The sequence below is a fragment of the Anopheles coustani genome, chromosome 3 (assembly GCF_943734705.1).
Source record: "Anopheles coustani chromosome 3, idAnoCousDA_361_x.2, whole genome shotgun sequence".
NCBI lineage: Eukaryota > Metazoa > Arthropoda > Insecta > Diptera > Culicidae > Anopheles > Anopheles coustani.
In genome coordinates, this window is record NC_071288.1 from 96,098,980 (window position 1) to 96,113,602 (window position 14,623).

Below are 14,623 nucleotides of genomic sequence, written 5' to 3' on the forward strand. Positions count from 1 at the left end.
CTTTTTTTGCTAGAGGGTCCTTTACGAATACGCATGCTCCTGCTGGAGGATTAGTAGCAAATTGGGTTCGTAGCATACACACACACCGAACACCCATTTTCAGAAGCCGTACGATGACGACGACAACGATGATGCGCGATGAGACGGTTTGGTCTTGAAATCCTGGAAGCATGAAGTGAACTGGTAAAAAGGTTTACTTTGGCCTACAATGAGGCTTACATTTTTTTCATTTTCAATTTTCAAAAACTAGTAGAGGAAAATCCTTCATTACCCCACGACCAACACGACGACCGTTGTGTGCAAACAGCTGTGACTACTGCGGATCGCTGCTGCTAAAAACTCTTTCGTGAATGTTTCCCCTCACAGCGATGTGTCATCGGCGATGTAATAACGTCACCCTCGTCTCCTCTCCCTCTACCCCACACGGAGCTCGTTACAGATTTCCTCAATTACTTTAGTGTCCTTTCCATCAGCTGCACGGTCGCATCTTTTTCTATGTTTGGCAGCCAGCTTTTACTACAATCCACGATCCAACGAAACATTTAAAGATGATCGAATTTACACACCCCATAACACGGGTGTAATTATGCAACCTTCTAGTTGTAGTTTACACGCCAAGCGTACTCTCGATGTGACAGAGTTACTCTTGCGCTCGATTGCTAATGGATGCAGGTAATATATTGGTCCTGAAGGACACTTGACAAACTGAAGGTGCTTTTCTTAGTCAAGAAAAATCGATCGTTTGACCTTTTTCACCTCCTTCTCCTCCCCCTAGCGATTCCATAAATTGACAGCCAACTCTGTACCACTACTAGTACACTACTATTGTTTGCGTGTGGCGTAGGCGTACTGAAGGTCCATCGGGGAGAAAGAAAACGCTCGCGTCGTCGACGCGAAAACACTAGCAGGGTGGTGTAGTGCACACAATGAAGTGACTAACGCACACTTAAAACCGAAGACCTAATCGCTGCCTGCTTGATGGAGCTACACACTCCAAACAACATAAGCACAACAATTGTTGCGAAATCGAAAATTATCTGCATCAGACACCCAAATTTCCAAGTTGCAATTTAGTTTGTCCATGGTGGTGATACTCCAACATTAGTTATCAACACAGAAAACCCAATAAACAACATCGCATTACACTAGTCGTATTCGGAGCCATCTTGATGCTGACTGCTGGTAGAAGCTTTGAAGTCTTCGCCTACCTTTCGTCTTACTTCGGATCTTTTTCCGCAATGGACCCTCAATAGAAACGGCGGAGATATGGTCGTCGAAACTTCATTTTCTTTTCACGGCAAACTGCGGCGGCCATCAATCGATTTCTTCCTCCACCAATATGTTTCTTCTTTTTCCTTGCCTACTCGATCAATCGACGACTATACGGTAGGGAACAGGTTAGACGGTTTGGCGACCATTTAAGAAAATACAGTACAACTTACACAACTGATGTCCCGAAAAATCCTCCTCCGGGCGTTGCTGCGCTGCTTTCGATGTTTTTTTCTTCTTTCCTGCACGGCCCAAAGGCGAACCTCGGGTGGCACAACGGTTGGAATGTGTACGCTTCAATGGGACGAAGTGTCCTGTTTCAAGTTCCAGTCCCGGGTTTCCGTGCGGATGCGGGATGTTTATGCTGGTCCTCGTCACGAGACGTACGAGTGAATGCGTGTGTAACGCGACGATTGAGCGATAATTTTTCACTAATTTTGCACCGACCACAAAGAGGCCAACACAGCACAAAAAAATACACAATCAAACAGGGCCGTTTTCGTAATGCTCGCTTTAGCAGCCCTTCGACGGAGCTGATTCACCTATGGATCGTCGCCCTCCGACGCTTCACACGCGCACAATATGTAGGGCCAACAGAGATACCGTAAATTTGCACCAGCGAGCGAAGCGCTCGAGAAATGGTGATAGGCAGCTTCACCTCGCAGTAGAGAAAAAGGATAGTTGTGCCTTTTGAGTTGCACAAACAACGCTTCCTAAAAACTGGATGCACAAATGCACTCCACACTCACCGCACGCGTAGTATAGTGGGAAAAAACATGCACAATCGATCAACACGTCACACACCCGTTTCGGGAAAGAAGAAAAATTTTTAAGCGAAATCGACGACGACGACGTCTTTTCGCGATACTTCTTTTTGAACTTCTCGATGATTTTCAACTAAACCTGCCATTTAGTGTTGGCAGAATCGGGGTTCGGAAGATCCAAAGCTTCGATCCTAGACGGATTCTAAAGATTCGGCTCACGCGAAGTGAGAAAAGTCATTTTTGTGAACGGACGTTGTGAGTGTCACAAAACAGACCGTTATCACAGAACAATTGAATTACCGATTTGATGATCTCCGCAGTGTGAACATATGAACATATGGTTTATGTTAAATCTTATGCATAATAACATGTAGATTACAAATAAGGAAAGTTTACATTCTTCGTTAAAAATTATCTTAAACTTTTGAGCAAGTGAACCGGTTCGGTGGTTGATGTTGCTTTCTTGAAAATAAATTCGGGTATTAAAACTTGATTCACCGGTAAAGTTGTTATTTATTCAAAAACTTATTATTTCCTCACAAATGTTACACGCAAAACTAGATGATGATTTAGTATGTCTCAAAATGAAGTAAACATCAATTTTTTCCGACAAAAGTTTTTAAAAATCCAGGTTCTCGATTACATGGTAGGTACCGTCTCCAATGTCGCATCAGTAAAATGACAGCTGGTTCACTTCTGCAGAATTGTCTGGCAAACTGTATTTTTTTCTAAACTAACAAAGATTCTAATCGCTTAACTTCGCGAAAATAATGGATGGGCAAAAGCCCTACTATGCGATGGTGGCAGGAATATGCGCATCTTCCGCAAGTTTGTTCGGAAAATTAACCTCCAACAGTGATGTTGTGGCAGCAAGAATTGGTCTACCAGAAGTGAGTAAACAATAGCCGGCTACCGTTTCCGAGGATCTTAGCTGCAACCGAAAAGTATTGTGTTGTTCCAAAATATATATATAAAACGCAAAAAATTAGTTAAATCCTTGTGATATTTCTTTAAATCGGGAAACATAAAAACTGCTCGTTATTTTCATAGAATTCGGTGGAGTTTGAGCTGTCATTTACGCTTTGACAGCTATGTGTTGAAAACTAAGAACAAGAAGACAAAAAGATTCCCTCGGAAATCCAAAAGAAAATAGAGCACACGAAAGCTTGTTGTCGAGTTGTTTGCGAAAAGAAAACGATCAGTGATAGTGGTGTTTTGCTTGATGACCGAGGTTCAAAAACGAAAGGCAATAAAAGAGTCTGGCAAAATGGGCCCAACAAAGATCACTCAAGAAGACCAGCAGTTCAACATAAACTTCGTGGGGGAAGTAAAAAAGCATCCGTGTCTGTTTGATAGCAACAGTGCCGAATACAAGCAAGCCGCGGTCCAGGAAAGAGCTTGGCAAGCTGTCTCTGGGGCAGTGGATGAATCGGTGGACACCTGCAAGAAAAGGTGGCGAAATTTGCGCTGTTGCATGACACGCTACCTCAAATCGGTCCGGGACAATGGCGATGTTCACTCGAATCTACGGCGCAAACCGTACTATCTTTACGCGCACATGCAGTTTGTCTTGCCGTACTTGAAGATGCGTGATGAGGGAGCCAACTATGAACCAGACGAAAGCACCTGGATAAAACAGAATTCGACAACTACTGAGGATTTAAACCGGACAGAGGACGAGGAGTGTGAAGACGAGCCCCAGGAAATGGAAACGCTGGATGTGCAGGAGGAAGACCACCAGCAGCAGCAGCTCAAAGAGAGCATAATACAGTCCATCAAAATCCTTCCAATGAGTCAAGAAGCGCAATCACACGAGAACCATGAACAACATGAACCCCTCTCTGTTTCGGAGGCAGGAGAAACTACTACCACCTATGAAATAATAACAGCGACCCCCACAAAACAGGCACGCCTCTCGAATCCCATCAATACCATTGACACGGCTGGCCCTTCCGTCTCCAGTCCAGTACATACGCCTGACACCAAGAAGGACCTTTTGGGCCAACGGCAGTTCTTCGCAATCACGGGAAACTCAACCCATTCGATGCCCTGTTTCTCTACCAGCACCTTGACACACCAGCAGCAAATGCCCACCTTTGCCCAGCAGACTCAACTGCAACCGCAAACCGCGCAACACTTTGCGCTTATTCCGAGTGCTCCGACGATAGTGAGCGATGCTGATCACAACTTCTTTCAGAGTATCGCTCCGGACATTCAATCGATGACGCTCGAGCAAAAGCGCAAATTCAGGATTGGTATTTTGCGACTTATTGATGAAGTACTCAGTTCGTAATGCTCATGACATGGAAAATGGCCATCGTAAAGTGAAAGGAAACTAAATCAGACCTTTGTTTCGGGTCAATAGGCCAGCGAAGGATAACAGTTTGGTTCTCAGTCGAAAAACAATACACATTTTTTAGCTGCACGATAAAGCATTAATCTTTTGATCGAAAACATTTCATTAATTAGTAGAAATAAGTTTTAACAAACAGGCAGAATAGGATGGTCTCGGTGTTTACACAATTTAAATTTTATCTCTTAAATCGCAATATTACCCAGTACACAAACTGATGGATTAGTTATTTAAACATAAATTGTAAATTTTGTTTGTCCATTTTTAAGTACAATATATTTGTTTGTACTGTGTGTCTAGAAAAACATCAATATTCCTGACGAACCATTTCTATTCAAAATGAACATTCGTGTTTAGTTTTCACCCTGATAGAATACTTCTAAATTGAATTGTAAATTTAAGTTCACCGCTTAAGTACTATATTATAAAATTATTTTTCGTATTCTCGTTCAATAAACATGTACAAAACCGTATTTAATGCATCGGTGCACGAGAGTATTGGTTTCGAATGTTAAATACTTCTCTTTTAATGGAATATTTCCCTAGTGGCCTGCATTAACTCAACTACTTTGCATTGGAATTATGATTGCTCTGAACGCCTGTGTTTGGAGATTTTTCGTCAAGGCTCTTCACACGGGATCAGGATCAACGTTAGTTGCATCATTGGTTAGTGCTGTTACGAACTACATTACCTCGGTAAGAAATCTGCACCCCTTTTGATAAAACACGTATAGTTATATTGAATTTTATCTTTGCAGGCGGTTCTAGGATGGTTAATTTTTAAAGAAAATACCACGGTGTTCTGGTGGGCCGGAACTGCTTTGGTTCTGTCAGGACTGCTTTTAATAATCAGCGGAACAGAAGAACAAGAAAGTTCGATGCCATCGACGAAATTAAATGAGAAAACTGACTGAGATCGTTTAGCGTGTGTTATGTTTTATTGCAATCAAGCGAAAAAGTGTAGCGGACAGTTGTTAGCTTGTAGCCCAACGTTCAAATTGTGTTACAACGTGGAACGAACGGCTGTTTTCATTCGTTGTATCGTATTTAGCATCGGTGCAATAATAACGTACACAGCAATAACTCCAATTGCAATCACCAATGTTAATCGCACGTTTGCGTCGTTGTCCTCCTGGAACCAATGGGAATACACTCCCAAGCCGATAGTAATTACGCCAAGCAGATACGTCACGGTGCCTGCAATCCCATGGATCAGTTTGCTGTAGATAGGGCGCATATACTGGCGTAATTGAAATGCGTATTTAGTGGTCACTCCACCAGCGATTGAAGCCAACGTAAAGCAAACGGTCACCAATCCGAAAATACCGTGCAGAGTTTGAAAATGCGACTTTTGCAGTCGAATTTTGTTGAGAAATATGCACACTGCAGCGATCGTAATCAGTATGCCAGCTACCGCCTGCAGTAGCCAGTGGAGAAACACTTTCGTTCGGTGATGGCAACGGTGCGTGAAGTAGTTTGTCCCGGACATTGTCAGCACTGCCTGGGACATCAGAATCAGGTACTAGAATGACATCAATAGAAAATAACACATACATTTTGCTGGTAACATTTTTGAAAAGTTTTGTTGATGCTGTTTCCTTACCCCTATCGACATGAATGTTGGGTGCCACGAAAACAGTACCATCGCTTTGTTGAAGCAATGGTACGTTATGTAGCCGGCAACAGCGAACATCAAAACGTTGACCAGTGCATTTGCTAGCAATAGCTTTCGACTAAACGTAGCTCCCGTATCTCCGGTTCTATTATTCACCCGCGCATTTGCTCCGCTGCGCTTGCTACGATTGCCATTCATTTGATGATCCGTTTGCTCTTCGGACTCGTTGGACGTGCCAAGTTTGCCCTCCTCCTCGCGATACTGCGCAAACAGCTCTTCGTGTTCTGCGCTGGTTGCTTGTGGTTCTCCACCACCCATTCCGGTGGAAGCAGGAGCACTGTGCTGATAACCGTTCACGGGAAGATCTCGCCTTATCTCGTCTGATAGTTTGAGTTTCGTGGTTCCTGTTTCGTGCCTTTCCAACGAATCAGCTGCTGCAAGCGGGGGTGGTTGGGAGGATCATAACAACATTGTTAGTAGTGTTTATGATATGATATTGAATTCTTTATTGCTAGAGTCGCTCACTTCTCATCGATTCGTAATACCTGTTGATTCATCGTCCGCAAGACGATCGTAGGGAACAGCTGTCTGTGCTTCAGCATCTTTTTTTCCCATGGTCTTTGTGATGATGCAAAATTTTCGCGACTGAACTGTTCGAATGCTTCTGGCAAACAGGACACTGAATGCTCAAAATCACCTCGCCGCCTGTGCAGGTGAGCGAACTGTGAAGTAATTTGTTCATTATCACCTCCAAACCCTGGTCAAGTGCAGCAACGTTCAAGAGCAGGATTAAGCAAATAATTTGTTTGCGCAACGAACACCGTCTTATCTTTTCGGTATGTATTCTTGGTGCATGCTGAAACAGCGGTACACATGCGAGAAGGAATGATGAGCAGAAACATGTTTTACTATACCGATTTTAAAAGTGTTATTTCAAAAGATTTCTTGTTAATTGTTCTGCCCGTACTCAACAATTTCAACTTCCTTTTTTTTCGACACCGAAAGGGCCGCAAATTACCAAAAAACCTGCCATATCAAAATGCTGACAGTTCTTGCTGTCAAACCGACATTTCGGCTTGTAGTTTGTCTTGCATTTGCTTTGGCGCGCATTTCTATCGTTAACGCCATTCTAAATCATTCGCAGTACGCCATTCTAAACTAGCCGTAGTTCGCCATTCCAAACCAGTCGTAGTAAGCCATTTTGCAGTCTATTCGTGCCAGGATACCGTGTTAATATATTCCTCTGTTCAATTAAGCTTCGAAAATGAAGTCACGATGTAAGTGAAGTTGATCATGTTTTAAATTGTTTGCATTCACAGTTTAATGATGTTCTTACCAACGTTACCAATTAACTTTAGCGAAATCATCCCGAGCTGGCCTGACTTTTCCCGTCAGTCGTGTTTCTTCATATCTTCGCAAGGGCCAGTATGCCAATCGTATTGGAACAGGTGCTTCCGTTTACTTTGCGGCGGTACTGGAGTACCTTACGGCAGAAGTGCTGGAACTATCCGGAAATGCGGCCAGGGATAACCACAAGTCGCGACTCGCTCCTCGGCACATCCAACTTGCCATTCGCAATGATGAAGAATTGAGTAAGTTGTTGCAAGACATAACTATCGCACAAGGAGGTGTTCTGCCGAACATTCATAACGTCCTTTTGCCGAGAAAAACTGGACAGAAAAGTAGCACTTCGAATTCTGCACCAAGTCAGGAATATTAGGCGCGTATCTGCTTATTTTTTACTCGTAAAATGTTATTTTAACTTTTTTAAAGTTATGCGATACAGAAACAAGAGAGCACCAGTTCACTTTTACTTACCTTTTTCATTATATATGTTAAAAGCTATATCCAAGCTTCCGTAAATAGTCATCCCTTCGCCGTTTATGTGAATCGCGTTGGTTACAGAAAAAGAAATTTGAAGAACACGTCACTAAGTGAAAGCACCTTCGAGCTCCAGCAATCGCGGAATGCAACAAGTCTAATGCGATTACGGTTATTGAGTGTTAATTGAAATGGTTCTACTCTTATTTTCTAACGCTCCCTTCTTCATAGAGTGTGTTGGTTTGGTACAAATTGTTCTCAGATAAGAAATATTGGGATGGATGGGGATGACCTTTCCTGTCACACAAGCGAAAGCGCTGCTGCTGGGTAGCTTAAACGTCGATTTTTGGTCAAATGTAATCGCTTAGAACGGCTTGAGACGCGTGCCACCATTGTAATGCAATAATGCGAAGATTGTAATTGTGCCATCCTTATCAGGCCAATAAATTGCGACAAAAACTGTACTGCTATTTCTTATCATTGCCAATGTTGCGTGGGAACCATGAAGGGTATCAAAAATTGAGTTTGCAATGCTGTTGGGTAAGATGAGACCAAATGAGAAGTAGGTCCTCTCTTAGAACAAGAAATGGTTGCAATGAGATCATTGTTGCTTTTGACATAGAATATCTAATTAGAAAAGGATCTGGAATTAAGTAAAACATGAACTAAAACAAGCAAAGAGAAACATTTGGCAACAATTCTTGCCGAAGCTGATTGGCAAAGTGGATGTTAACAAACCTGTTGAAAACAATTTCTCAAATAACGTTCGTTTTGAAATAAATGTGTTCGACGCTTGGAAGACTGTTCTACTGTTCAAGTATAATCGTGGTAACTCAAACGTGGGAAACCAGTAATGAATTCTTGAATTATTGAAAAATAGATGTTACTGGGGAACATTTGAAACTGCAGATTATTCGCGTATTCTTTTAATGAGAATTAAAGGCGATTTTTACAAAATAATGAAATATGAAACCAAAAAAAAATACGAATGTCAAATTATTGTGAATTTCTGGTATACTACAATTACCTTGAACTGGGAATGCCGGTTGTCACATTGTTGTGATCAAAACATACGCATAATTAGTGGTTTTCCGGAATCTCCGGACAGAATAAACAGAAAAATGTTACGCCCTGAGGTGGTTAAACAATTGGAGAGCCCAGCAATGGGGCTGGCTACTTCGTGGGCCATTTCACGCCGAAGTGTGCCATGTAGTAATTTGGAAGAGGTGCGGGATGCCTTTAAGCGAAAGTATTGGCCGTTCGAGAAGAACAAGGTTGCAAAGAACAATGCGAAGGCTATCAGACTGCGAGAACAGGGGAATTTGGCATACAAAACAACTCCCAAAGATCCTGATCTGGCCATGGAGTATTATAATAAAAGTATTTGCATGGCGGAAGAAGATTCAGAAGAGCTGGGTATTGGTTATGCCAATCGATCTGCGGTTTACTTCAATAGACAAATGTACCGAGAGTCCTTGCAGAACATCCAGCTTGCCAAACAACATCATTACCCTGAACGACTGATGAACAAGTTGAACGAACGCGAAAAACGCTGTCTTGAGAATATAGTGGATTCGACGGAAAATCCTCAGGAAGCTGCAACAGGGGAGAAACATTGTTCCTTGAAATCCTGCTTGGAAATGGGTGAAGATGGCAAAGGCATCCGTACGAGTTGCGACTTGAGCGCCGGCGAGAAAGTGCTGCTGGAAAAGCCTTTTCTGCTTGTCGTAGAACCCGAGCTAGCCTACAAGCGATGCGACTACTGCGGAGCGAGCAACAACTTTAATTTACGACCCTGTACGTCCTGCACTGCGGTGATGTATTGCAGCGAGAATTGCCAAGAACAGGCATTACAAAGATATCATCAGTTTGAGTGCGAAATAGTGGATGAGTTGAAACTAATGTTTCGTGGTCCAAAGGCAAACAGACTTCTACATCTTTCGCTGAGATTGTTTTGGCATGGCATGCTTCTATACCAAGAAGATCCGCAAACATTTCCGCAACGGTGCGAAAATCGTTCAGAACTCGAGCAGTTCCGCAACCCATTCACATTGGAGCCATCGGATTACTTCTTCTATCTATATCTGAAGGGCTCCGAAAAAATGTTTTCTATTGAAGGTAGCACCGAGGAGACATATTTAACCGGGATGTGTGTTACGCAGTTCGTCACCGTCCTTATTTACTACATAGCTGTCGAAGAAAACTCATCCTTGGTTCAACGCTTTGAAGGAAAAGTAGCTGGAGAAATATTGCGAAAATCGCTGTACGCACTGGTGCGTCAAATGGCTAGTTTGGCTGACTACCGAACGGAAGAAACGACATGTTTTTATCCATTTTCACGTCTTATTCGACACTCCTGTGCCCCGACTGCTGAACGGTTTTTGCATAATTTCCAGACTATGGTTGTGCTTAAGCGCCCCGTTCAAATGGGGCGGGAAATCACTATAGCATATGAGTAAGTTTTGAAAATACCTCCTAGTCGAGTAGTGGCATGTAAATATATGATTTTTATTTCACAGTGAAAAACTTACCACCGATCGTGCTACTAAAGAGAAACGCTTGGAAAAGACTGAGAGGTATAATCTTAAAAACTGCAACTGTGAAGGATGTAAGGCAGATTATCCACTGCTGAAGGATATAGAAAAGGACGAGGACTTGTCGAAAGAATTGGAGACGATAAGAGCTGAAGCGAATGGAGTTAACCAACGAAAGAAGCTTGCCGAATTTTTGGATCGATACGATGACTTGTATCCGAAACAAGAATTAGCCGAAGCTTGGAACATGTACAGGGAGTTTATCCTTAAGGAATTGTGAGCAAACTGAGCAATGCCATTTATATAATATCTAATCACCAATCACAGGATTACAGGATGTTGAAGATATCGTCAGCCATTTCATTTTCATACTATTTAATAGCAATTTCTCTGAAACTTTATAAAGAACTGAAATAGAATTGAATTAAAGGAGGGAGAATTGTTATTTTATTATACTTCGATCTATGCCAGACCTATGTGCTGAAGTCATTCAAAAAAAAATACATGCTCTAAAGTGAGACTCTTTATGCTCCTCTCACTGCTTTACTTATCTTTGCGATCTGCGTTTAACGAATTCACAATACGATTCACTTCGCTGGCAACCAAATCGTCCAGAACTACGCCATTCGTGTCGATAAAGTTAGCCACTGACTTGGTGACCGTGGCCTCTCGAATGCCGCGCGAATCCTTAAGCTGCACGGTTAGTTCATATTTGTCGTCGTACTTCTTCATGTCGGAACTAGCTTTCCATCGCTTCACGCTGCCAGAAGTGTCCTTCTGTTCGCTCAGCACAAAAATTCCTTTTTCAACGTACGTCGTGTAGACGGTAAGGACACCCATCAGGAAAAAGTAGCAGCAAACGCAGACAATAAGGACGGGCTTGGAAGCAGGAAACGTGTACTCATAATCATAGCCCAGCGCCACCAGCGCGATTCCGACGGCCAGTGCACAAATAAACAAACGTCCATCGATGATGCCAAAAAGCTCCTTCATATTGTTATGGTTCATCAGCGCACTTTTAACCGAATCATCCAACGCGTGCTTGACCGCAGTTCCATCCCATTTGTTGATCTGCACCACCTGTTTTCATTGCATTTACGATAAAGGGAAACATCATCAGATCCACAATTTCTCTCGGAAGCTGAGCAAAACTGTGACGTGTCGGTTTGCTGACCGGCATAACGCTGTTTGCCACTATGCTTACCTCATCTTCCTTGTTCTGCGCACTATCAGATGATTTCTTGGTCTTGGTCGACATAATAAGATATCTTCGGAACTCGTAAAACCAATGGAACGGACAATTTTCAAGGAAATCGGCACAGGAGAAGCAGATTTTCCTCGACGATGCTGCTGCTGGACTAGCCAAAGTTGATGTGGATGCTACTGTCAATCGATTTGACACCATTTGACAGTTGCTTTGTATGTCAACAAACTTCATGGTTTCACCTGATCCAGTATACCCTTCTTTTGCAGCTCGTTTTGAATTCAGTTGATCGTGAAAGTTCGTCGAGTGAGGTTGTTTGACCGCGTCCGCTCTTGATCGAAAACGGCGAACGCCGGTTGTTAGCAAAGTTTATTTCGTGGTGTCCAAACTTTATACTACCGAGCCATAACGGGGTGCATCAATGTTAAGGTGTTCTATTTGGCTAAAAGTTATTTAAAGCTACTTTTGGATAGCGTTTACCACGATTGGTACCGAAGTAGTAATCAAATTTGATTTTCATCGTTCTCGTTGGGGAAAGTGGATACCAACCTACAGCGAGATTGGCTTGAATGCCCGGCAAAACTAAACCCCCAAATAATTGAGGGAAAACACCTCAATGCGTGGAATTGTTAGTATTCTTAATCTTAATTGATTGGAAGTGTTTGTAAAGCGTGTACAAAACTGCGTGGCCGTGTTGATTTCTAAATAAGCGCCTAGTCCCACGTGTTTTCTGATTGCTGCAAGAAATCGTTTTTGGATCTTTGCAGCAGATCATTTTAAGATCCGCGACGGCAAGGGTAGGTTCCGTGACCTAATCGCAAAGCGTAGAGAGTAATAGATAAAATCCGTTGTATGTGAAAATTTGGCAACGATCCGCGCGAGGAAAGCCAAAGAGAAATTAAACCAGTATCATTTTGTGTTTGAATGAAAACAAACAAGAGTGTGCCATATCACTGTAATTGTGCCGCTGTGGAAATTGCAAGTGCAAGTGCTCGTATAGTTTTTAAAGTGAAATCGAAGAGGTCTGAGATTTGAGTAATCAAGGAAATCTGGGGGCCGTTCGGAGTGCAAAGTTGTTGTGCAAACAAAAACAATCAATAAGGAAGCTGAGAAAGCTAGCAGTTGAGGCACCGACCGATTGAATAAAACTTAAGGTAAGACAAAGTGATGCTTTGCAATGTTGATTTGAAATCTGAAATGACTTTTGCTTTCGAGGAAAATACTTCGTTACTGAAAGAATCAATTTCCTTTAAATGTTCAATGTTAGAAAATTGATATACCATATCAAACAATTAATTAACATAATTTATGTGCGACAGCGGCTAATGTAAGTACAGTTTTCATACCCTCCTAATAGCACTTCGTGTAATTGATCCCCCGTAAAAGGTGATATACGTACGTGCACCGGCACACTAGAGCCATCGCGGACGAGAAGAAAAAATCACGTCTCAATCAGGCGCTTCAGATGTGACAACGATGTTTGCGTACCATTGTCCATTGTAGCTCGCGGCTTTGCGCTTTTATCTGAATATTTTCGCTGACAGCTCATAAATCTGCGGTACTACGCGGGGAAGAAGAACAAACTGCTAGCTCGATTCAAGGGAAGAAATTGACCAACAGGGCAGGTTCATCAGAGATGCGCCAGACGGTGCTTAAGAAGATGTTCAGGAAAAGGATTGTATTCCTTAATGGTACAATTTAGTTTTTAACCAAATTTATCCAACATCGTAACAAAGTTGGCAATGCTTGCCGAGCCGCTTCAATGAGCAGCAAGTATTCTTTTAGTACGGTGTAAATTTAGACCGAGTTAAGAGCAATAAACGTCTTGCTTGTAGTGATTTATTAAATTGATTATTTTAGGTTTTTTCGCTTTCTTTTCTGTTCTGTTTGTTGTCCTTTTTTGATCGCGAGCCTTGTGCAACGTCTTGGTCGAGGTATGCCAGTGATGCTTTCTTTTTTGAATTTCTATTTGAAGATTTGCATCTCATCGTCAAGTACTTCACCAACCACTTCCTCAACCCGTAGCCAAAATCAAGCAACGAACGTACAAAGTTCTTCTCCAATTCGTGGAATCCCGACATAATCTTTCAAACGACAAAGCAGCACAACGCCAATTGTCACATATTTGTTGTAAAAGATCGACTGAAACCGTAGGAAAATGTCCTCGTCTCCGCGGCTCACCGGTTATACGCTGCGTCCATCGGAGACGTCTACCACGGTATCGATCACACTCAATAGCTGCGGAACGGGAATCAAGAAGCTCAGCATCAAGTCCGCCGGAAGCACAAACTCGGGTGGGGAGTCGACCGATCCGCTGGAGTCAGATTTTAGTGGCGAAGAAGAGGAAGAGCAGGAAGTAAGTGGTGAGGAGGAAGCGGACGAGGAGGAAGACGAGGACAGTGCACGGAAGGATCGCCGGAAGGGTGAAAGTGTGCGTTCCAGGTGAGATTAAAATCATTATCCAAACTCCACCCAAAACGACTCACGACTTTTTGTTTGCCATGTTTATTGCTCATCTACACAGATTAGCTACAGGCCATAACAAAAACACAAAGGCGAAAGCCGAAGAAAAGGACGAAGAAGAAGAGGAGGAAGAGGAAGAAGCGGAGAGTAACTCGGATAACGAGCAGGATATTCGCCACAGTACCGCAGCAAAGCTCGTCAGTAATCGAAGGCAAAAGTCTGCTTCTTCGGCTGACGACGACGACGACGAAGACGACAACGAAGAGGACGAGGACGAGGACGAACCGGAACAGCGAAACCAAGGGCAGCAAGTGCATCGAAATGTTCCCGGAAGTCGGCAGCAGCCACGGACTCCTTCTGCTGACGCTGACGATGGTGATGATAGTCGGTGCGGTGGCGATAGCGATGACGACGGTGGCGATCTATCTGATAAGAATAATAATATCGGCGGAGCTGTTCGCCGGAAACAACCGGAGGACTATGCTTTGGATGATTTTCAAATACTGAAAACGATAGGTAAGTTCAGTTCAGGAAATATGATGTTATTTACTTATAATTTTTATCTCAAGCCCATTTTGGAAACCAAACAGTAAAAAATTT

The 14,623-nt window shown here is 42.8% G+C and overlaps 7 protein-coding genes across 10 annotated transcripts in view; 4 read left to right on the forward strand and 3 right to left on the reverse strand.

Annotated features, from left to right (window-relative positions):
* Positions 1-2,181, reverse strand: part of LOC131260839 (lissencephaly-1 homolog) — a 37,004-nt gene extending 34,823 nt beyond the window's left edge. Inside the window, exon 1 of one of the 4 annotated variants that reach the window (XM_058262672.1) lies at positions 2,019-2,181. The gene's annotated coding sequence lies outside the window, so the exon portion shown is untranslated. Of the gene's footprint in view, positions 1-1,442; positions 1,513-2,018 lie in introns of those variants that run through there. The other 3 variants (XM_058262671.1, XM_058262674.1, XM_058262673.1) reach the window with 3 other exon arrangements.
* A 752-nt stretch (positions 2,182-2,933) lies between these two features.
* LOC131260840 (uncharacterized) lies at positions 2,934-5,475 on the forward strand. Its single transcript, XM_058262676.1, has 2 exons — positions 2,934-5,082; positions 5,145-5,475. The coding sequence occupies exon 1, from the start codon at positions 3,256-3,258 to the stop codon at positions 4,324-4,326; it is 1,071 nt and encodes a 356-aa protein (XP_058118659.1). The 5' UTR covers positions 2,934-3,255; the 3' UTR covers positions 4,327-5,082; positions 5,145-5,475.
* On the reverse strand, positions 5,303-6,631 carry LOC131260841 (uncharacterized). The gene is made up of 3 exons (XM_058262677.1): positions 6,547-6,631; positions 5,990-6,435; positions 5,303-5,908 (listed from the first exon to the last, which is right to left on the reverse strand). The coding sequence occupies exons 1-3, from the start codon at positions 6,614-6,616 to the stop codon at positions 5,390-5,392; spliced, it is 1,035 nt and encodes a 344-aa protein (XP_058118660.1). The 5' UTR covers positions 6,617-6,631; the 3' UTR covers positions 5,303-5,389.
* Positions 6,632-7,128: 497 nt separating this feature from the next.
* LOC131260851 (histone H2A-beta, sperm-like) lies at positions 7,129-8,286 on the forward strand. Its single transcript, XM_058262688.1, has 2 exons — positions 7,129-7,278; positions 7,360-8,286. Exons 1-2 carry the CDS (start codon positions 7,266-7,268, stop codon positions 7,719-7,721), a joined length of 375 nt encoding a protein of 124 aa, XP_058118671.1. The 5' UTR covers positions 7,129-7,265; the 3' UTR covers positions 7,722-8,286.
* A 605-nt stretch (positions 8,287-8,891) lies between these two features.
* Positions 8,892-10,931, forward strand: LOC131260834 (uncharacterized). The gene is made up of 2 exons (XM_058262667.1): positions 8,892-10,277; positions 10,342-10,931. The coding sequence occupies exons 1-2, from the start codon at positions 8,944-8,946 to the stop codon at positions 10,634-10,636; spliced, it is 1,629 nt and encodes a 542-aa protein (XP_058118650.1). The 5' UTR covers positions 8,892-8,943; the 3' UTR covers positions 10,637-10,931.
* LOC131260849 (signal peptidase complex subunit 2) lies at positions 10,781-11,736 on the reverse strand. Its single transcript, XM_058262686.1, has 2 exons — positions 11,561-11,736; positions 10,781-11,436 (listed from the first exon to the last, which is right to left on the reverse strand). The coding sequence occupies exons 1-2, from the start codon at positions 11,612-11,614 to the stop codon at positions 10,900-10,902; spliced, it is 591 nt and encodes a 196-aa protein (XP_058118669.1). The 5' UTR covers positions 11,615-11,736; the 3' UTR covers positions 10,781-10,899.
* Positions 11,737-13,718: 1,982 nt separating this feature from the next.
* LOC131260833 (cAMP-dependent protein kinase catalytic subunit PRKX) overlaps positions 13,719-14,623 on the forward strand; it is a 32,066-nt gene continuing 31,161 nt past the window's right edge. The window contains exons 1-2 of the mRNA XM_058262666.1: positions 13,719-14,002; positions 14,085-14,539. Coding sequence (XP_058118649.1) covers positions 13,719-14,002; positions 14,085-14,539 — 739 coding nt within the window. The remainder of the gene's footprint in view (positions 14,003-14,084; positions 14,540-14,623) is intronic.

Coding starts and splice junctions, on each gene's coding strand:
- LOC131260840 (XM_058262676.1), top strand. CDS start 3,256: ATGACCGAGGTTCAAAAACGAAAGGCAATAAAAGAGTCTGGCAAAATG.
- LOC131260841 (XM_058262677.1), bottom strand. CDS start 6,616: ATGGGAAAAAAAGATGCTGAAGCACAGACAGCTGTTCCCTACGATCGT. Junction 6,436..6,546: donor TGCGGACGATGAATCAACAG/GTATTACGAATC, acceptor CCCCGCTTGCAG/CAGCTGATTCGTTGGAAAGG. Junction 5,909..5,989: donor CAACATTCATGTCGATAGGG/GTAAGGAAACAG, acceptor ATGTCATTCTAG/TACCTGATTCTGATGTCCCA.
- LOC131260834 (XM_058262667.1), top strand. CDS start 8,944: ATGTTACGCCCTGAGGTGGTTAAACAATTGGAGAGCCCAGCAATGGGG. Junction 10,278..10,341: donor GAAATCACTATAGCATATGA/GTAAGTTTTGAA, acceptor TTTATTTCACAG/TGAAAAACTTACCACCGATC.
- LOC131260849 (XM_058262686.1), bottom strand. CDS start 11,614: ATGTCGACCAAGACCAAGAAATCATCTGATAGTGCGCAGAACAAGGAA. Junction 11,437..11,560: donor CGCAGAACAAGGAAGATGAG/GTAAGCATAGTG, acceptor CAATGAAAACAG/GTGGTGCAGATCAACAAATG.